Raw genomic sequence first — 23138 nt, 5'->3', positions numbered from 1 at the left:
ATAAGAATCTCCTACGTGAGGAGAGTGGTCCCTGCGAGCAGCTCTCTTCCTGGTATGGAGATTATCTCTAGAGATGGAGGTTTCCTTCATAAATGTAAATGTCCTACCCAAAGGGGGACATTTCTACTCTACTTTTAGGAAGTTAGGGGAAGGCAGGAAGCTTTTCCTGCATCTCCTGGTTCTCAACTGCCTTCCGCTCAAAATAATTCTTATGCCAGAGATGCATATTTTGGGGTGGCGTATGCTGGTAGCCTTCCATAGGATCAGACATATACCTTGAGAGACCTCTTCAAAGATAACATTCATTTTTTTCATTATTATAAAAGAAATACACCATTTGATCCAGCAATACCCACTTTTAGGCATCTACCCAAAGGAAAAAAAGGTCATTCTATAATAGAGACATCTGCACTTGAATGTTTATGTCAGCACAATTCACAATGGCAAAGATGTGGAAACAACCCAAGTGCCCGTAAATCCATCAATGGATTAATAAAATATGGTACGTGTATACAATGGAATACTACTCAATATAAGAAATGACGGTGATCTAGCACCTCTTATATTATCCCGGATAGAGCTTGAGCCCATCCTCTGAAGTGAGGTGTCACAAGAATGGAAGAACAGGCTCCACACGGACCCGCCATCAAATTGGCACTGACTGATCAACACCAAGGTGCTCAGAAAGTAGTAATATTCTTTGGGGGGCGGGGGGTTGGGGATGGGTAAACTCACAACTAATGGATGTGGTGAGCATTGTAAGGGGGAAGGGCACATCTCAAATCATGGTTGGGATGTGGCAAAGTCATAACATGTAACCAAAATGTTTGTACCCCCATCATTTCCTGAAATAAAAAAAAATTAAAAACAAACAAACAAAAAAAAAAATTAAAAGAACTGAAAAACAAGCATGATTTTAAATTCCTCCTCCCATCCCAGAAATAGCCACTGATGACAGTGTGTGTGTGAGACATGTATACATACATATATATATGTACATAAATACGTACACATACATACATGTATATATGTATGTACATACATACACATATGTACAGAGGATCCTAGACTTTACTATGGTGCAACAGTGATAAGCTTTCAGTATATTTCTTGTCTTCCTTTGGAGTTACATCTGGATAAATGCATCCTAGCTTGAAAATATTTTAAGTCAAACATGCACTTTTTGTCTTTTTTTTTTAAGAGACAGGTTCTTACGCTCTGTTGCTCAGGCTGGAGTGCAGTGGCACCATCACAGCTCACTGTAACCTCAGCCTCCTGGGCTCAAGCCATCCTCCTGTCCTGTGGGGCTACAGGCGTGAGCCAGCACACCTGGTTAATTATTTTTTACTTTTTGTAGAGATGGGGTCTCGCTATGTTGCCCCAGCTAGTCTTGAACTCCTGGCCTTAAGTAATCCTCTTCCCTCGGCCCTCTGAAATGCTGGGATTACAGGCATGAGCCACCGTGCCTGGCACCAAATGCAGTTTTGACTCACGATATTTTCAGCTAACGATGGATTTATCAGGATGTAGCTACCATTGTAAGTCAGGGAGTTCCTCTATACATTTTTCACCCTAACTTAGTGGTAGCTTTTCTCATTGGCTTCGTGTGTTGAATATCTGACACAACACATTCATCAACGTGGTTTCTATTTTGCCTTATTGATTACTTAACCACTTCCATGCCGGCAACTGAGGTGGCTCATTTTCCGCAGAGCTGCTCCATAACGCATATCAATTTCTCATAGAATAAGCCAATTACTGCCCTCCTGCCCTAGAAAACCATGGACCACTTGTATTATTTTAACTATTTCTGGAAGAGTCCATTTACTGAACTCCATCAACTGTACTAGAAATTATCTGTGCATACTACCATGGGACTTATAAAACAATATCTTGAATCATTTAAAAATATCATTTAGGCCAGGCGTGGTGGCTCACACCTGTAATCCTAGCACTCTGGGAGGCTGAGGTGGTCAGACTCCTTAAGGTCAGGAGTTCGAGACCAGCCTGAGCAAGAGCAAGACCCTGGCTGTACTAAAAATAAAAAATAAAAAATAAATCAGCTGGGCAACTAAAACTATAAAAATATAAAAAATTAGCCGGGCGTGGTGGCACGCACCTATAGTCCCATATACTGGGGAGGCTGAGGCAGGAGGATCGCTTGAGCCCAGGAGTTGGAGGCTACAGTGAGCTAGGCTGATGCCACTGTACGGTAGCCCGGGCAACAACAAAGCAAGACTCTGTCTCCAAAAAAAAAAAAAAAAAGAGCAGTATCATTTAATGAGCTTTCTTGTTGAATTAAAAACCAAACAAAACACATGTGCTGCAGAATCCAGATCTTGGAAAAGGCTATTTGAGTTTCCTATTTTCTGCTTATCTAGAAAACATTAGTGTCTCCTTGTTCTGACACATCACGAAGACCTCACTGTGACAGCTCATCCTAAGGAAGGAGCCCTTCGTTAATTGCTGTGATGGATACAGATGATGCGTGTCTGCAACAGCTCAGACAGCCTCCTTTTATGTTGATGAGCAAGCGGTGTTATCATCCATCATTTATCCCCTCTGATAAGTACTTGCGTACAAGAAAAGACACTTACTTTTTTTTTTTTTACGTTAACTTCATATTAATAAGCTGCATTTGTATCCCTTAAGTCTCCGTTACGAGACATTAATGCATAACCACAAGGCAAACGCGATTACGGAAATGCAATCTACTACTCATAACCTAGTTGACTGCAGATGTATTTTTTTAGATGCTTGTTAAATCTGATCATGAGCATCAGTTCAGCGAGCCAGGATGCTGCACCTGCAATGCATTTGTAAGTAAATGATTCCTCCTGCAATAGCATTAGCACAAACCACTGGGCCACATTTGCCCTACAACACCTAGGTTTTATACTCTAGATTAGCAGTCCCCAACCTTTTTGTCACCAGGGACCACTTTTATAGAAGACAATTTTTGCATGGACCGGGGTTGAGGAGGATGGTTTGGGATGATTCAAGTGCATTACATTTATTGTGCATTTTATTTCGATTACCATTCCATTGTCATGTATAACGAAATAATTATACAAGTCACCGTAGGGTGGGGGCCCCTGCTCTAGATGACAGTGCACCACCAGGAACTCAGAAAATACCGTAAACAAAGAAAGACATCCTAGTTTTTCCACCCAGGGAAAACGATCAGATATTACAGGTGTCACGTGAATGTCAGCCTCATGCAAACACCCCGATACATCTGCTGACAGAAGCATGGTGAGCGTGTCAGCTGTCTGCGGGGCATCTCACAGCACAGGAGGAACACGTGAAACCCGCATGGACACAGGACGTTGTGCTCAAAACACAACGTTCCACAGTATACTCCATAAATGATAAGTTCACAGGATGTGAATACGTGCTTAGAAATCAAATCAGAAAGACCTGCCCCAAAGAGAAAGTAGGTTTAGGAAACTGATCAAAGCAAAGCGGCTACTTTCACCAGGAGGCGTGACCATGTGTACGACACATCCATCGGTACATCTCCAAAACAAAGTCCGAGTGAAGGAAAGGGGCCCTTCAAAGATTACAGATCTTTCACCCCTGGAAGGGAGAGATGGTGGGAATTACAGGACAAGCTGAATCGTGTCATCGCCAAAGGAGATACGCCGAAGTCCTAACCCCAGGACCTTAGCATGCGACTTTATTTGGAAACAGAATCTTCATAGAGGGAATCAAGTAAAAATCAGGCTATCAGGGTTAGGCTCCATCCAACCTGACCGGTGTCCTCATAAAATGAGGAAATTTGGCCACAGAGACAGACACACGCAGAGGGAAGGCAGCATGAAGAGATACAAGATTCCCTGAGGACACCTGCAAAGCCTGTTATGCAAAGTTGCAGGTGGCTGCACCACCCCACCCCCCAGGGCAGCATCCTCCAATGAAGAAGCACATGGAACCTGAGAAACGGATTCCATTCCTGAAACGAGTCCCCCAGTGCTGCCCTGGGTGCTCACGGAGCTCGGAAGAGCAAAGGGAAGAGAGGAGCGGAAGTGGTGCGATGCATTACCAGCAAGCTGGAGAGGAAGGCAGGATTTCCCGGAGGAGAAGGGACACTGGCTCTTCTTTCTGGGATCACTTAGGAGTACAAAGTCTCTGTGTAGCTTGACACAACCGCCACTGAAGAGTCACAAAAGCTTTCTCCACGGCTCTCAACTGACACCTTCCTAAGGTCTTCAGATAAGGACACTGCCTGACCTGTGAATTTTTGCCTACTTGAGTTTGTAGGATGTGATGTAGGCTATGGCTTCTCCCATAATCTGCTTTGCCACGTCCCAAGGTGCAGAGTCACAGCTATGCATATGGCGGCCAGACAGACCACATTTCCCAGCCTCCCTTGCAGGGAGATGGGGTCATGTGACCAAGGTCTCACCACTGGTGTCAGAGAGGAAGTGATGTCAGCATGACTCAGCTATGGGACATAACCAAGCAGGTGGATGGATGGGCCTTGTGGTCCCCACCTCTCCCTCACCCACTTCCTTTTTTTTTTTTTTTTTTTTTTTTGTGAACTGGAACCCAGGTTGAGTAAACAGTAGGCCTTGATTTTGCAGAGCTGGGCAGTGGCTTGGTGGATGCTGAGCAACAACACGGCAGGAACCTGGGTCCTTCACTCAGCAGATTCCCACAGGGAAACTCACACTGGAAACATAGACGCAAGAAGAATAGACGGCCCCACCCTAAACCACTGTCTGTGATACAGAAATGACACATCCACCCTAGTGAATAGATGATATAATTCCTAATGAATCGTCAACAGAAAAACCAAATTCTGCCAGAATATTTAAAGAGGCATATTATTATGAGCCAATATGAGTGACAGGTCCAGAGAACATAGTTTCCAGAGATCCTGAGAAAACGCACCCGGGGCAGCCAGGTTACGGTTTGGTTTTATATATAGCATGGAGACAGGAATTGCAGATAAAATGATAAATCAATAATACATTGGTTCATCCCAAAAAGGTGGGATATCTCAAAGCAGGTGTCAAACAAGTCATAGGTAGGTTTTAGAGATTTCTGTAGTTGAAAATTCATTGAGGCCGGGCGCGGTGGCTCACGCCTGTAATCCTAGCACTCTGGGAGGCCGAGGTGGGCGGATCGTTTGAGCTCAGGAGTTCGAGACCAGCCTGAGCAAGAGCGAGACCCCATCTCTACTAAAAAAACTAGAAAGAAATTATATGGACAGCTAAATATATATATATAGAAAAAATTAGCCGGGCATGGTGGCACATGCTGGTAGTCCCGGCGACTCGGGAGGCTGAGGCAGGAGGATTGCTTGAGCCCAGGAGTTTGAGGTTGCTGTGAGCTAGGCTGACGCCACGGCACTCACTCTAGCCTGGGCAACAGAGCGAGACTCTGTCTCAAAAAAAAAAAAAAAAGAAAATTCATTGAAAGAATTAAGTTTTGTCTAAAGACCTGGAGTTGGCAGAAAGGAATGTTTGGGTTTAGATAAGGGGTCTTCTATCTGGCAAGAGATACCCTACCAGAATCAGGTTGGAAAGTAAGCCACATTATACTGGGTTAACAAAACAACAAACAAACAAACAGACAAAAATCATTTCATGGGATTTTATGGTTTGTAAGCTGTGACTTACCAACCTTGTAGAAAGAAATTTGAGCAAGAGAAACAAAAAAAAAGTCACAGTTCAGTCCTCAAAACAGTAGACTATGTGTTCTAGGAGGACTCTGACTTAGCTATCAGAAATGATACTGCTTTGGAAGATAGATTTAAGGATCTCAAAGGAAATAATCTTCAAAAGTGGAGGACAGAATTTGGTAGATGATAACTAAGGAATAGTCATAGCTCTTCTACTCTCCCGCAGATTAAAGAACTCACAGTTTATATTTTGAACGTTTATTCTGCTTGTAACTCGAACTGCTGTTAGAACAGGTGTATTTGTTTTCTATGACTGCTGCAACAAGCACCAGAAACTCAGTCCACATCATAAACATCGCATAGAGTTTATTTCTTTTTCTTGTTTATGTTTCCTCATCTCATCCGAAATGCCCACTTGGAGGATGGAGTGTACGGTTTGGCAAACTGGAAATACTATCACCTGAAATAACGTGTAGCTGTTATTGTAACCCCGGTCCCCAAAACACAACTTAGTTTTCACCACCGTCATCCGTTTCTTTGTGTGTTCCATTCATCACAAACCCTCTTCGACACATTCTTTCTCCATTTCCCTCTGCAATGTATTTGACCCGGGGCACGTTCCGGCACAGCCAAGTTGAAGAGACAAGGTCTCTCGTGTGTCACAACCCTCTTGGATTTCTGCAACGCCTTATAAATATCGTGGGGATTTATGCCTTTACCAGAACACGAATTTTCCAAGCCAGCAAATCGGTCTTGGCAATTAACACTAATTACAGGCGGTGTTTACATCGGAGGAAAGCCAAGAACCAAATCTTTCATACAAAAAAAAAAAAAAAACACGAAAGAAAGAAAACAAAGCAGGATGTTTTAAATTCAAGCGGTTCTCCAATTTCAGAGTGCATCCGAGTTCCCTAGAGGGCTGACGGCAGCTCCGTCTGCCTGGACTGCAGCCCCGGGCGTGGGGTCAGCAGGTCTGAGCAACTACATCTCTAACAAGCTCCCAGCGCTGGTCTGGGGACCCTACGGTCTCATCCCCCCCTTTGATAAACATTTTGAGAAATAAACTGATAGAATTAAAGTCTGGCTATTTGGCTTTATTCAGGAAAATTTAAACACATGAATACTTTCACTTTGTATGACGCTATTTTCCACGTGTTCCTGCGTTACACGCCTACGTGCCACGAAACTCACGTCTCTGTATGAGTCAGTCAACACCTGCTCCTCCTATGTGGACCCTGTACCCACGGGGCTGGGAGAACCACCCTGGAGAAGACGCCTTTGCGGGTTCTGGTTTCTGTGACCTGCCTTGGGGAAGAGGGATTCTAGTTTTTGACTAGCTTCGGGGCAGGATGGGACAGAGACGGGAGGGCAGGAGAAGGATAGAGAGAAACTTTTACTTCTGAGGCTGCCTCTGAGGACTTCATTTTGCAGTACTGTTTTCTGAGTCCCAACGTTATCTTCATAAGTTTAAGTGTCTATGTTTCCTGCTGCGCATGAGCTACTGAGAAGAAAGTTCGAGAACACACATTCCAACCCAAAACCACCAAGGCCACTCTTTGGAACATCACTGCCCGAGTGTGCCCACCCAGAGCACGTGGCATAGCACCAGGACGGCAATGATTATCCGCTCTGGGTTTAGCTGGTGATGCCTTAGATGAGTATCTGGTATCAGTCACACAGGTATCCGTCCTCTGGCGCTGGTCATGTGACCATGTTACAAAATTGCAACCTGTATTCCAGCAAATATCCAAACAATTCAGCTCCTGTAATTTCTAGAAAGGTCAAGGCAATATCACGTAGTGTTACGGCACTAGCAAGGTGACCACTTATCTGTGTCTATTCAAATGCAGTGATGACTTGTCATTAGGCATAATTAATAAGCTATTAAAAAAAATAACATCTCCTTTGGCCGTGAGTCCTGCTGTGCATGAAGATTACACAGATAATCACCCATTTCTGTCTTCTCACGTGAAATGCACTTGGCCGACTGCGTGCCCAGATGTACCACATGTTTTGGGGGTTGAATGAAATTCATAGCACGTAGGATGGTTTGTCTCGCAGGAGACTCCTCCTGAATACATAAAAGCTCGCTGCTTTTTGTACCATCACCTCGCCCACCAGACACATGCAGAGCTCCTGCCATATGCGAGGCACAGGTGTTTGTCACCAGGAAGGGAAGCACAAGGGAGGTGCAGGCGCAGCTCTCCAGGAAGCCACAGCTGGTGAGCAGGTGGCCGGGTGCACAAGGACACAGGAGCCACGTCTACTCGGGAGTGGGTGGTTGTCCTGTGACCATGTGGCCACCCACCGGCTCCTCCTTGGATAATTTGAAGACGCTGAATGAGACAAAGTTCCATTCCATGAACGAGAGCTGCAGGTATCTCAGGAGCTGAAATGTACTCTCCAAAATTCCTATGATGCCTTAACCCCCAGGACCTCAGACTGGGGCTGTGTTTGGAGACGGGTCTTCAAAGAGGTGATTAAGGTAAAATGAGGTCACTAGGGTGGGCCCTGATCCAACAGGACTGGTGTCCTTATAAGCAGAGGAGATGAGGACACAAGATAGGCACAGAGGGACGACCCCGTGAGGACACAGGGAGAAGACGGCGTTTATGTGCCAAGCAAAGAGGCCTCAGGAGGAATCGTCCCTGAGACACCTGGATCTGGGACTTCCAGCCTCTGGGACGTGAGAGATTAAATGTCTGTGCTTTAAGCCACCTGGTCTGTGGGACTCTCTTACGGCAGCCCGAGCAGACTCAGATTCTCCCCTTTAGGAGATCACTCAGGAGCCACAAACTATGAAAAAGGAGACTGTCTGGAAGGAATCTGTGCCGTCCCCAAAGAAGATTTATGAGAAAGCTTAGCGATGGCATCTGTAAACAATATGCAAGCTCGTTATCCCCAGCGGAGTAATCAGGCATAAATGAAAAGTGGTTTGGATACATGATTGTCATCAGTATTAATTTTAGGTAATCCAGCTGCTGATGCAAGACAAAAAGGAAGGGACAGAACATGATTGCAGGTTCAACTGCATCTCCAAAAGGACAGGGGCAAGTCCTCACCCCTGGTACCTGTGGACGGGACCTTATTTGGAAATGGGGTCTTTTCAGGTATGATCAAGTTAAGATGAGATCATCCTGGATTAGGGAGGGTCCTAAATCCACTGACCAATGTCCCTCTAAGAGACAGCAGAGGAGACACAGACGCAGAGGAGAAGCCACGTGCAGACGGAGGCAGAGACTGGAGTGACGCGGCCACAAGCCCAGGGACGCCTGGAGCCCCCAGGAGCCGGAAGAGGCAGGAAGGAGTCTCCCCTGGAGCCTGTTATGGTCACTTTGGCTACATGGAGCAACAGTGGCATCTCTTGCCACAGGAGAAAGGTGACTCAACTCAAGCCAAGCAAGTGCCAGCCCCCAGAACCCAATCTGCCCAGTGCCGACATCCGGGGAGGGTCCACGCTTCACTGCAAACGCCCTGGGATCCCACGGGAGGTGGACGGAACAGACCGAGGTAGGCAGCGTGCTGCTGCTTTTAGGGTAAAATACTACAAACACGAATTCACACGATCACTGACATTTGAGTTTCCACTGGGGAAGAGGAATATGTTCTGGAGATGGATGGTGGTGATGTGGTTAATCAACAAAGTGAACGAACTTGACGCGTCTCAACTGTACCCTTAAAAATGGTCACAATGTTAAATTTTATGTTACGTGCAGTTTACCACGATAACAGAGGAATCGCCAACATTTACTGAGCCTGTTACCGCAACATGCAGGGCTGCGGACCGTCTCCCCAGAGAAACCTGTTTTCTTGTTTTTAAGGCTCTAGGGCCATCTGAGTGTCCCCGAGACAAGCCGATACCCAAAGACGTGCTATTGATTTTATTGCCTTTAATGGCAACAGCGACATTGATTTGTGTCTCCTTTAACCGTGATGGACGTAGAAGAATTAGCCAAGTGCTAATGGCCGGGCTGTGTGTGTGTGTGTGTGTGTGTGTGTGAAGACTCGCCAAGTGTCGGGCACTTCACGTGTATTCGGTTCCGGGACCACTCCCCGAGCTCTGAGAGTCTGAGGTTATGACTCTCACGCTCTACCTGAATGGATTCAAAGGAAAAGGCTTAGAGAGCTGCAGGCACGTGGACAAGACCACACAGGTGACAAGTGTCAGAACAGCCTCTGCGTCCCAACCCTGGTGACGTCAAAGCCTCTCTGTTCACCCTGCAATCTCAGCAACTTTCCCGGGGCTGCCTTCACACCTGACCGCCGACGGGCTGGCTGAGAATCACAGGAGTGCACGCCGCCACACCCTGCAGGTCGGACATCCAAAATCAAGGTGTCTTGGGGCACGCGTCCTCCCTTGCCACGTCCCCATGGTGTTCACCCTGCATGGGCAATGCCAGGGAGGCCACCTCCGTTGTCACACAGCCCTACGCAGGGACCGCGTACACGCAGGAGCTCGACTTATCTAAGCAGATGGACGAACATGTCCTCAGAATCCCCCACAACCTCCTGTCCTTCCAGCCTGTCCCATGCTGTGTGGGGACAGTCAACCATCAAGGTCCTGCACGGCTGGGCTCACCTCTTTTCAAGCCTCAACATTCTAGGGGCTGAGGGTGACAAGGGTGCCCACCCTGCTGAAAATCCCAGAGGCTGTTCCCCAGATCTGACCCCGGCTCCACCAAGCATCTAGGTTTTTCCAAGTGCAGTGTTAATGCTTTGCAAAACCAGGGTTGCATACAGAGAAATAGACACATGAGTCCTACTGCTGTGGTCTGAATGTTTGTGTGCCCCTAAAATTCCTATGTTGCAACCTCACCCCCAAGGAGATGGTGTGAGGAGGTGGGGCCTTGGGGAGGTGATGAGGCCCTGAGAGTGGAGCCTCATGGATGGGATCAGTGTCCTTATAAAAGGGACCCCAGAGAGCTCCCTTGCCCCTTCCACCACGTGAGGACACAGCGAGAAGGCGCCATCTATGAACCAGGAAGTGAGTCCCCACCAGACACAGCCTCTGCCACGCCGGGATCCTGGACTTCCAGCCCCCAGGGCTGTGAGCAATGAATGTCCATTGTTTATACGCCACCCAGTCTGTGGTGTTTTTTTATAGCAGCCTGGACGGACTAAGACACCCCTTCATGCCGAGTGATCTCTTTTACCCTTAAGGAAGTGTTAGAAGGAATCCGCAACTGTTCGAAGGGACCCACTGATTAGAAAACAGTGCACCACGTGTCACCAAGAGCCAACAGCAACACCGAATATGAATTCAGTGGGTGACATTCGCAATGGGGTACAAAAGAGGATGTTTATTTATTTATTTATTTATTTTTTGGAGGCAGAGTCTTGCTTTGTTGCCTGGGCTAGAGTGAGTGCCGTGGCGTCATCCTAGCTCACAGCAACCTCAAACTCCTGGGCTTAAGTGATCCTCCTGCCTCAGTCTCCCGGGTAGCTGGGACTACAGGCATGCGCCACCATGCCCAGCTAATTTTTTCTATATATATTTTAGTTGGCCAGATAATTTCTTTCTATTTTTAGTAGAGACGGGGGTCTCGCTCTTGCTCAGGCTGGTCTCGAACTCCTGACCTTGAGCGATCCTCCTGCCTCGGCCTCCCAGGGTGCTGAGATTACAGGTGTGAGCCACCGCGCCCGGCCGAGGATGTTTAAATATATCTGTTGTGCTTCTCTCCAACTGACTCCTGTCTTTCTTATCTCTCTCCAGAAAAGAGAATAATACCATTACCCTTAGACGTGACACAAATGGTCAGCAATGGGTGTCGCCTTCACCCACGCCCCGAATACGGCGCCAGCTGACGCGGGGAGGGTGGGTGACCTTCCCCCCTCCTGGAACGTCGTTAAGGACACACATGGTGGGTGCCCACCTGCTCTGCAGGTCATCCATGTCCAGCTCGCCGACGTAATGGGTGGCCGAGGACACGGTCACCACCCTGGCACTGCGGCCGGGGGCTCCGGACGCTCTCAGGGTGTCCAGGAGGAGGTTGGTGAGCAGGAAGTGCCCCAGGTAGTTCAGGCCGAAATGTTCTTCAAATCCATCCTGGGTCTTCCTCTCGGGAACCATCATGACCCCGGCTGGGAACAAAGGGAGAATGTCAGGGAGAGCAGGACCGGATGAGGACGAAGACAAGTGGCACGGGGGGTTCCAGGGACGCGGACACGGCCCCGGGGAGCCCAGACGGGGAGGCATCCGGTTCTGGCTGCCGTCTCGTCCTCCTGGGCCTCAGTTTCCCGCCTTGTGTGTGGAAGGGGAGGCGCTCAGCGGTCACTCATGTCTCTCCCTGCTCTGTCTCTGCACTTCCATGCCTTCAATCGTAGAATAAAACAATGATAACGGAGCAGCACGCGCCGGACCAGGAGAACGTTCTGAGTCACCAAGGCGTCCCCGTTACGAACACCCGTGAGGTCTTAGCAGGTCTCTTTTCCAGCTGAAAAGCGGAGAAGGAGCAGTAAAACGTGTCTATCTGCTCTCAGCTCCACGCCGTTGATCGGCAAGCGGACGGGCACACTCAGAGCCACGTGGTGCCGTCCCGCACGGGGCAAAGCCAGGGGCGGCCCGGACAGGGGAGGGGAGGGAGGGTGCCCTGTCTCGTCGGGGAACGGAGGATGGTAGCCAGAGAGAGAGAGAAGGACAGAGAAGTTGGGTAACTGGAAACCACTGTGTTTCTCAACCTGCTTCCCGGAGCTCAGGGAGGGCGTGGGAAGACGCAGCGGCCCCGGGGAGGTGAGGCCCGGGATCCCCGACACCCAGGCTGACCCCGCCGTGAGCAGCCGCCTCGGCATCGCCGGCTAGCCCGCCAAGCGGCGCCACGCACGTGCGGCACGAAAGGAACATCCGAGTGCCTTCTGTTCAGAACAGGCGCTGGGAGAGGCAGGGAACACGTCTCGGCACGGGAAGCTACGCCACCCCCGGCAGGCGAGCTGTGCGACAGGAAGGAGCAGAAGGTGCTGGCGGGGAGGGTGTGCACAGGGGCAGAGCCGGCCACCTGCGGGCGAGGACGTGAGGGCTGAGTCATCCGTCCCTGCACTGCCAGGTGGGAGCCCGGGGACGGCAGAGCCACCTCGAGTGGAAAACGCCAAGTGCAGAGTGAGGATGTGAGATGTCTGTGCCCATGACGGCGTCCGCCCCGCCAGGAAATGAGTCGTGAGTGCGCATCGGCTCAGCTGCACTTCTGAGATTTCTGTTGGTGCAAATCCTCATGCCTGGTCCTCTCCGGAGAGGAGAGAAACTTCCTTAGCACCCATGGGCATCCTTGGCACTTTGCACCCATTGACTGAATGAATGAAGGAATGAAGTGTGCAGCATGTTCCTGCCAGGCAGGCATCACTGCTACTACTCAGGGTGACCACCATTTTTTTTTTTTTTGCTGGGAGGGAGAATCATTTTCCGTCATTTTTTTCATCTCAGGAAATGCACCCGTGAGAGTGATGGGAAGGAGTCTGACAAAGATAAAACGTCAATCCCGTGCGGTTATTGCAAAATCTGTCGACGTTCAGACGTGGAGATGGCAAGCTAGATCAATACAATCTGGATGTGAATAAACTAGGAATACTGAGCCGGCGGTCCGGGAGGTCTATCGGACATGTATGGATTATCTTTGCATGCGATAAAATCATCCGGCTCACCCCTGAGCTGCCCACCGCGGCCAGAAAGAGGCGGTAGGTTTCTGCTTTCAATGTGCTAACGAATGAAAAAAAAAGAAAACATTTCAAGCCTGAAGTAGTTAACATGTGCAGAACCTCAGTTACTCTTCTTTAAAAATAATAAAAAAAAAGGCACAAAGTCTAACTCCCCTTGGTGCTTGGAAGTCAGCTCTGTGGCTCTCAGCTGGGGATGTTTTTCATGAGACTTAAGACCTGTGATCGGTTAACAGGAGTTCTGGAGGGAAGCTAGTTTTGGGAAGTTCTGCAACCCCTCTTGTCCCTGTTGGAGACTCAATGATGCCATTACCAGGGTCCTATCCCGAGACCTGTAGTCAGAAAATCTATTCAGGTATGTTGACACCAACATGTGCAAAACATGCCGGACTCAGACTGTCATTTGCACACCACGAGGATGAATCCCTGAGCACCAACGGAGGCCCACAACGAACGAGAAAATCCTTTTTGCTTTCTTTACATCCAGGTACCCGTGGCCCGGCCCCCAGCTCCCTGGGCTGGTGGTGAGTCCATTCTACGCCTTGGTCATCTCTGGCGTGGGGGGCATTTGTCCCGGCTGCCTTCCCTGCACCCTGGGTGCCCCGGGAGGCCCCTATCCAAGCCTGCAGTTTTCCGGGAGCACCATGGTTCTGTTGCATCCAAGGGAACCGACAGGCTTTGCTGACAAGGGACCTCCCATCTCTCTGCCACACAAACCTCCAGGGAGTGGCCACAGCCTGGGCCTCTTGGAAGATAAACATATGAGAGGAAGAAGGCACAGTGCGTTATCCCAGCCAATCATCCCGTAGCAAAGTCACCCCTGTCCCCACCAGAAACGGTGTTCCGAGCGGCATGACGCACGTCACAGAAGCCAGCGCACCACTGACACGAGGCAGTGGCTACGGCCAGCACGGACGTCCCCCCACCCCCACGGGGGTTGGGAAGCGCTTTCCTCCCCAAAACGCTGGAGTCCCCGTCCCCGCCGCCATCACCCGCTGGCGTGCGGCGATCTCTCCCCAGAACTCACCGTTATTGATCAGGAGGTGGAGGGGCAGCCGCTTCATCTTGAACTTCTGGACAAACTGCCGGATGGACGTGAAGGAAGCCAGGTCACAGTATAAAAACTCCACTGCAAAGTGAAAGAAAACGCCCGGTTATCTTCCGCCGGCCACCGAGAGGGTAAGGTAATTTCCAAACAGGTTAAGGTCTGTCCCGCCCCGGAGCAGCGCTGGAATAGACAAGTCGGTACGGCAGGAGGAGGCAGGCACACCGCAAAGGGGTCACGCCCTGGCAGACAGTCCCTCCCCTTGAGCGTGGGGGGGGACAGGGGACTTGCTTCAAGTTGACAATATACGGCAAAGATGGTGGAATGTCACACTGATGTCACTTTATTATATAAGACTCCCTCTTGCTAGCAGAGCACAGAGAGAGAGAGAGAGAAAGAGAGAGAGATTTCTATTAGCTTTGGAGTGAGCTGCTATGTTGGCAGAGATCGATGGGGCCAGAACTTGGGGGTGGCCCTGGGAGCCCAAAGCATCATCCCCTGGCCAATGGCCAGCAAGAAACTCAGAACCTCGAACCTACAACCTCAAGGAACTAGATTCTGCTGACAACCATGTGAGCCTAGAAGAAGATCCTGAGGTCCAGAGAGGAACTCGGAGCAGATGACACTTTGGTTGCAGCCTGGTGAGACCCAGTCATGCCACGACCAGCCTTCTGACCCCCCCGACACGAAGAGATAATTTAGGTGAGCTGTTCCGAGCTGCCACATCTGTGGCATTTTGTTACGTGGCATAGATAACAGATACACGCAAGGTCCCAGAAACAAGGACTTCCTTTTTTTGCAGGAGAATCATAAAAGCGGGCGCCTTTGCAGACTGAATGCCCCAGAGACAACTTTATAATGTCAGGCAGGTAGAGAGCTACCTCGGTTTTTTGGGAAGAGCGGAAGTTCCAGAGACACAGGGAACAGGGAGGTCGGGAGCGTGGAGGCTGCACGGTGAGTTCTGAAAGGCGGGGGCGGGGAAGGGTGTCAGGGGAAGGGAAAACCACAGCAGGGGTGCAGAGGTCCGAGGCAGGACCTCACAGGGGAAGGAGGCAGCGGAGGCTGGTTCCGGGGAGGCCGAGGGGAGAGCAGCCTCAGACCTGGAGGGCTGCGGCAATCAGAGGACGGCTGATATTTTTATAAAGGTGACAATAACCTGCAGAGTATAAACACGGTGTGTGTGGGTCTGCCTTTGTCCTCGTGCCTATGCAGATGTGTGACATGCCAAGCACGTATGTTGTGACACGTGCGCCTTGCCTCAGAAGCTGTACCAACCTTGCCGTCCCCTGTGTGGTGCCTGCCAAAATTACTGCGGAAGCGATGACCGTGAGGTCATCCTTGCAACACGGAAATGATTCTTCACTCATGACCACCGGGGGGGGGGGGGAGAGAGAGAGGGAGAGAGACAGAGAGAGAAAGAGAGAGGGAGAGACGGGGAGGGAGAGAGAGAAGGAGAGAGAGGGACAGGGAGAGAAGGGAAGAGAGAGAGGGGGAGACGGGGAGAGAGAGAGAGGGAGAGGGAGAGAGAGAGGGAGAGGGAGAGAGAGAGGGGAAGAGAGAGAGAGAGAGACAGACAAGGGGGAGAGAGAGAGAGAGAGAGAAAGAGAGAGAGAGAGACAGACAGACAGGGGGGAGAGGGAGAGAGAGAGAGGGAGATGGGGGGAGAGAGAGGGAGAGGGAGAGAGGGGAAGGGGGGGAGAGGGAGAGGGGAAGAGAGAGAGAGACGGGGGGGAGAGAGAGAGAGGGAGAAAAAGAGAGAGAGAGGGACAGGGAGAGAAGGGAAGAGAGGGGGGGGAGAGAGAGAGAGAGAGGGAGACGGGGAGAGAGAGAGGGAGAGAGAGAGAAAGAGAGAGAGAGAGACGGGGGGAGAGAGAGAGAGAGAGACGGAGAGAGAGAGAAAGAGAGAGAGAGAGAGAGAGTAGGGGAGGGGGGAGAGGGCGAGAGGGGGAGAGAGAGAGAGGGAGACAGGGAGGTGGGGGGGAGAGAGAGAGAGGGAGATGGGGGCAGGGGGGAGAGAGAGAGGGAGAGGGAGAGAGGGGAAGAGAGAGAGAGAGAGAGAGAGACGGAGAGAGAGAGAAAGAGAGAGAGAGAGAGAGAGAAGGGGAGGGGGGAGAGGGCGAGAGGGGGAGAGAGAGAGAGGGAGACAGGGAGGTGGGGGGGGAGAGAGAGAGAGAGAGAGAAAGAGAGAGAGAGAGAGAGAGAAGGGGAGGGGGGAGAGGGCGAGAGGGGGAGAGAGAGAGAGGGAGACAGGGAGGTGGGGGGGAGAGAGAGAGGGAGAGAGAGAAAGAGAGAGAGAGAGAGAGGGAGATGGGGGCAGGGGGGAGAGAGAGAGGGAGAGGGAGAGAGGGGAAGAAAGAGAGAGGGAGAAAGAGAGAGTAGGGGAGGGGGGAGAGGGACAGAGGAGGAGAGAGAGAAAGAGGGAGAGAGATTCCTTTTCACACATGCACGAAGAGAAGGAAATACCGTCTGATTTAACCTGACATAACGTCCCTTCTGTAACACGTCACTCCGGATGCAGCAGGACCAGGCCGTTAGCACAAACGGCACCCTAGCCTAGGCCCCTTCGTTTCCCAACACCGCAGGACAGAGATGAGGCGCACACGCCCGACACGCACCCCACACGCCCCGCCGCACACGTACACGCTGGTCTTGGTTCCTGCAGGCCACACACAGTCCTGCGGCTCCCAGACTTCGCACAGTCCCTCGGTGCTCCGTGTCGACGAGACACTGTGTCGTTCTCACCGAGAGATGTCCACCTGCTGTGTTTGGGGATTCCGATCACAAACGTGTCACCTCTTCTCCAGGAAGCTGCCGGAACCCCAAGCCACAGCAGGTGCCCCTGGGGTCTCCGAGGACGCAGCCCCACGGCCGCACCTCTGAGGTTGCATCACGGTTGTTTTTAAGCACGTGTCACGTACGTGACTTTGGAACGAGGGCTCGGATGAGGCAGACGAGAGTGTCCGGGCTGGGCTGTCTCTGCACACCCGGCAGGAAACAGCTGAACAGGAAAAGGTCATGGGGCCACCTTGTCGGCTGGGGACAGCTCCTGCCCCGGGGGGCGGGGGGAAGAGAAGGAGAGAGCAGGAAGAGAGAAAGAAGGAGAGAGAGAAACGAGCAGTGCAAACGTCGGCATGCACAAACGTGCGTCCTCAGAGAGAGACAAGGAATGTGTGGTTCAGAAGCCAGATTCCTTCTTGGAAACGTGCAAGTGTATTTTTACCGAACGGAAAGAGTTTCCTGAGGCAGAGCCTCTGGGGCAGGCTGAGCAATGCTCTCATCTGCTCCTTCCCGCAGAATGCCCAGGTCCTCATTCCCGGAACCTGGGAATAGGTTACCATACATGGAAACAGGGTCTTCGTAGAGGTGACGAGGGGTCTTGGGATGGGGAGATTATCCCGAATTATCCTAAACACAACCTCAGGGGTCTTTCGAAGACGGAGGCAGAGGGAGATCTGAGACAGATAAGAGAGGCAGGTTATGGAAGCACACAGGTAGGGACTGGAGTGACATGGCCACGAGCCCAGGGACGCCTGGAGCCCCCAGGAGCTGGAAGAGGCAGGAAGGAGCCTCCCCTGGAGCCTGCGGAGGGAGCGCGGCCCCGAGACACCTGCGTCTCACACTCCTGGGCTCCGGGACTCGGGGAGGATGAATTCCTGTTGTTGTCAGCCACTAGGTTCATGATACTTTGTCGTAGAAGTTGCAGGAAACTCACACAGAATGGAAACCTTAAGTGCAAAAAGTCGTGCAAATCCTTGGTACCAACCACCCTCTGTCACTGCGGCTGTGACGCTGACAGTGAAGTCTCGTTATCTGCAGAGTGAAGGTTCGCGCCCTTGCTACGTCTGACCCCCCTTCAGGACTCGTGGCACTGAGTACGGACAATAGCCCCGGCCGTGGGCAGCCCCCGCACGCCACGCCCACCGGCCGAGCAGGGCATTCTGCGTCCATCCTTGGTTGCGACAGACTGAACCCATTTTTCCTTATTTCCGACTCAGCGGTAGACGATGAACGTTCAGACGCGTGAAGATAACCAAATCTGCAACAGGACGTCTATAACATCTACACGGGTTCCCTGAGGACAAGTCGGAAATGGAAATTTCTGAAGCAAACGCTGCCTGAGAGATGAGCTCAATTGCAGGGTAATAGAGCGCGTGGTGATACCATAATCATTAGGTAGAAAATAAATTCCCTTTGTCTGATGCTCTAGCAAATCTCCTGGCTTGCAGGAATTGAATAACGCGCAGAGTGCTTTTTTAGAACACACACACAACACCATTGTCACGCCCCTGCCCGTCCACATGTTGAAGCCCTAACCCTCGGTGTGGCTGTGTTTGGAGATGGGTCTTCAAATAGGAGATTGAGGTAAACTGAGGTCGCTAGGGTGGGCCCTGATCCAACAGGACCGGTGTCCTTATAAGCAGAGGAGATGAGGACACAGACACGCACAGAGGGACGACCCCGTGAGGACACAGGGAGAAGACGGCGTCTACACGCCCAGGAGAGAGGCCTCAGGAGGGACCAGCCCGGAGACACCTGGATCTGGGGCTTCCAGCCTCCAGGACGTGAGAAAACTCATGTCTGTGGTTTGAGGCATCCAGTGTATGGTGTGCGTCGTGGGCGTCCAAGCAGACTCCTAAACCGTCTCACGTGTAAAGTGGACATAGAGAACGAAACTCGTTGGAGGACTCCTGGGACATCAGTTATCCCCGACTCCTGAAGCGTTCGTGGTATTTGAGAGGATTAACATCTCCGGGAGGCAACACAGGGGCAGGACAGCTCACTGGCTTGCACCCAACAAGTTCCGTGACCTCAGTCAATTGAGCCTCCCACACTCACCACCGATTGTTCCGTACCGGGGAGACGGCGGCGCCCACCTCGCTGCTCGACGTTGCCATGCAGAGGAAAGATTTACGGGATTCATGGGTACACAGGAAGTGCTGAGTGATCCCTGGGTATCAGCCTTTCTTTGCTGAGACTGCCGCGTGTTCAGCAAAGGTCTCTCTGGGAGCACCTTAGAGCAATGGCGGGCCCCACGCAACTGCACACGCGTGTCTGGCCTCGGGGCTGTCCTGGAGCGGTTGCTCTGGCGTCCTGCGGCACGGACTCCTTGCATCATCACGGCTGGCTCTGCGGCGGGATGGCTCTGGGTGCTGCAGTCCAGCTCTTAATAGCATGCTCGCGTCAACGCCTGGGGTCCCAGGATGTCAGGACAGAGGGGAGCATGGCTCTTGCGTCCCAAGGGCTGACACACGTCTCAGGTGCAGACGGCTCTGCGGTTTTGTCGTTTTGTGCTTGCTCTATCTAGGACACGTTACGTATCGCGACAACTAAAAGTCCGTCAAAAGCAGGAGCCAAAAGTACAGATATTGGAACACGTGCTTTAAACCCTCTCTTGGAAGGAATGTTTTCAGACAGCAAATTATCCTCAGCTGCTTTGTGCAGAGAATGAAGCTTATCTGCGCCAATCACTGGGCCGTCTAGAACAAGGGAGTGTGGACTTGCACTGTGCTCCTTAAATGGGCCAGGGTGGAGGCTCACACCTGTAATCCTAGCACTCTGGGAGGCCGAGGCAGGAGGATCGCGAGAGGTCAGGAGTTCGAGATCAGCCTGAGCAACAGTGAGATCCCATCTCTACTAAAAATAGAAAAATTAGCCGGGCATGGTGGAGCATGCCTGTAGTCCCAGCTACTCGGGAGGCTGAGGCAGGAGGATCGCTTGAGCCCAGGAGTTGGAGGTTGCAGTGAGCTATGATGATGCCACGGCACTCTAGCCAGGTGACAGAGTGAGACAGAGTCAAAGAAAAGTGAGACAAAGAAAAAAGAAAAGAAATGCAACCAAGGGTGGCCACTTCCTGCATCCCGACTCTCAAAGCGCCGTCTACGGACGCCTGGCATCAGACGCAGCCTGCGACGCGCTATGTTCAGAAGCCTAGAGTCAATGTTTAGAAACTTTAAAAGGAAACGGCAGTCATTTCGCGTCTGCTGAATTCCATGACTTTAAAAAAGAGCCATATCGGGAGCTTCTATTTTGCATGTTTCTTAAATGCATTTTTGTTCTTTTAGCAATTCCTTTCGATCGTGCCTGAGACGGGACCCGTCTGCCACAGGCTGCGGGAAGGCGCGTCTTGCCTGGGAGAGTTTGGAAGCGCCGTTCCTGAGCACACGCCATCTGGACCGGAATTCCTGACATACTGTTGTCAGTTTCTGTTCTTCCCCTAAAACACGCAACGGGGACGTCGGGAAGAGGAAAACCCACACTCCTGCTGAGAGCGGGCACCGGTGACGAAAGGATTGGTGGACCCACGCGCCCAGCTTCCAGCAACAGCAATGCTACTGGGTTTCGGAAACGCTGGAAGATGCGTCTTTCTTGCTCCCTGGGAAGAAATGGTTGGTTCTTCGCCAGCCAGAAACCGTGAGCGCCGAGGCTGTTCCACGTCCAGACTGCTGCTTCCAGAGGCTTTGCTCATGTCCTGCCCACTCCTGCATCGGGCACCTGTGTTCTGCGCCCACCCAGGAGCTGCCTGACACGGAGAGTCTTGCTGGTAGGCAGCGGAGGGCCCCATGGTGCGGTGGCGTCACACAGGACTGTGAGCCTGTCGGGCACGGCAGCTCGGGGACACCCCGAGGACACTAGAACTCTTCCCGGGCTGCAGTCCTGCAGCAGGAGATGACTGAGACATAGAAGAGAGGCAGAGAAGGAGGTCTTGTGCCCCTTGGATGCAAACACGAGGGTTTTCTGCCCCCTGGACCGGGGGGCAATGACATTCGCTAGGACCTCAGCTTCTCCGTCTACCCGGAACCTGCGTATGGGACACATTCATCCCCCAGCGAGCGGTCGGAGGGGCCAGAGGGGCCGGTGGAGAGGACGCCAGTGTCTGCTGGGACCCCAAACGTGCGCTGTATGGAGAAGGCTTTCACATAGCTCCTGTCTCTATGTACCCTGAAGGCTACGTTACAGGTGTCACTAAACGGTGGAAATGTCAAAGAAATAAATAATTTTCCAAGAAAATCCTGATGATGAAGATCTAATCAAGGAAATGAGGTCTCATCAGACCAGGGGATAGCGGAATGATAGAAATAAAAGCGTGAAAGAACAGGGAAGGAGGCGGAGGGTATTTTAGTAACTGACACAGGGGATCCGTGGGGGAGGGGGGCGGTGATGTTTTTCATTCGGTTAATACCTGGAGCACCTTCAGGGGTATCTTCACTGCTATTCAGGGAATCCAGAAAAACGGAAGTTATAATGTTTTTGGTTTGTCTGAGACAGAGTCTCACGCTGTTGCCCAGGCTGGAGTGCAGTGGTGTCTCCGTAGCTCACTGCAGCCTCCAACTCCTGGGCTCAAGCCATCCTCCTGCCTCAGCCTCCCCAGTATCTGGGACTACAGGTGCATGCCACGCCCGGCTAATTTTACTATTTTCAGTAGAGATGGGGTCTCGCTCTTGCTCAGGCTGGGCTTGGACTCCTGACCTCAAGTGATCCTCCCGCCTGGGCCTCCCAAAGTGCTGGGATTACAGGCGTGAGCCACGGCGCCAGGCTAGCAATAATGCTTTGAGAGTATTTAATGTACCCGTAGAAGACATGAAATTAGGAGGACCAGGCAGTCCCTGGAAAAGCTGAGACACACGAGCTATCCAGGTAGGAAGAACAGAAGACCCAGGAAACCGGGGAGGGCAGCCCGTGGTAGGAGGCGGCTCCGCTCCGAGTTAGTTGCTGGTTTGGTGGGAACCCAAGTGGCAGCCCCTCCCGGGAGACCACGCTCGCATGCAAGAGAAAGGAGACTTCTTCTATTGTACATCACGGTTCTGGAGTCAGAGCATTTAACCACGGGGATCAACATTTTAAAAAGTCCCACGTTTAACAAATAGGCAGAAATCAAGGCGAGGTGGCCTCGGTCACACAAGACGGAGCTGCCTGAAGTACACCACGTTCATGGGACAGTGACGATCCTGACTGAAGCCTCGATCGTTTGATAGGAAGCTGGGATATTATGGGCCGCTTTCCACAGCATTTTCTTCAGGGTAAAATGTCCTCAAAGCACATCGGAGCTCTTAGACAGGGAGGGAGAAACAGAATAGAAATTGCTGCAGGAGAACTGAGGTTCATCCATGAGCAAGCGAGAGAAGGACAGACAAAAAATAAGTTCAAAAAAAAAAAGAAGAACAAGAGCCCAGGAAAGGCTGAGAAAAATATATTAAACAAGGCTGGAAATGCAGCATTACAAAATAGGAAAGATGACAAAGTTACGGAGAAGGCTTTAAAGGGATACATTGGTGTTTCTTAGTATCCTGATATTGGTTACATTTGTAACTAAAAGTAGCACTACCATTGGATCCAGCAATCCCATAACTGGGTAACCACCCAAAGGAAAAGAAGACGTTTTATTAAAAAAAAAAAAAAAAAAAGACGCCTGCACTTGAATGTTTAGGAAACAGTAGGGTCTAAGCATTACCGGCCAGGAAGGCAGTCACTACACCCCCGCGACCACTGAACCAAAAATCTATGTCCTTCCACTTGACTTTTATTAGTCTAGATGACCACGAGAGAATTTCTCTGATTGGGAACACGTCCTATATACTCTACAACAGCGGTCCCCAGCCTTTTTGGCACCAGGGACCAGAATCATGGAAGACAATTTTTCCAGGGACCCGTGGAGAAGGGAGGATGGTTTGGGGACCAATCAGGTGCATGACATTTACTGGGCAGTCAAACCCCTCTGCTAGTGATAACCTGCGTCTGCAGCCGCTCCCCAGCGCCAGCATCACCACCTCAGCTCCAGAATCGCTTTGTTCATCTCGCCCATTCTTACTTTTATCCTTCAGA

General features: G+C 51.1%; 1 protein-coding gene across 1 annotated transcript in view; it reads right to left on the bottom strand.

Moving 5' to 3' along the window:
- The window catches only part of DHRSX (dehydrogenase/reductase X-linked), a 122033-nt gene that overhangs the window by 24624 nt on the left and 74271 nt on the right, over positions 1–23138 (bottom strand). Inside the window, exons 4-5 of the mRNA XM_069463229.1 lie at positions 14301–14402; positions 11503–11710 (exon numbers count right to left, since the gene is read on the bottom strand). Coding sequence (XP_069319330.1) covers positions 11503–11710; positions 14301–14402 — 310 coding nt within the window. The remainder of the gene's footprint in view (positions 1–11502; positions 11711–14300; positions 14403–23138) is intronic.

This window comes from Eulemur rufifrons, chromosome 30 (assembly GCF_041146395.1).
Source record: "Eulemur rufifrons isolate Redbay chromosome 30, OSU_ERuf_1, whole genome shotgun sequence".
Classification (NCBI taxonomy): Eukaryota; Metazoa; Chordata; class Mammalia; order Primates; family Lemuridae; genus Eulemur; species Eulemur rufifrons.
The sequence above is the reverse complement of the archived record's forward strand: the minus strand, read 5'-3'. Positions and strand labels throughout refer to the sequence as shown.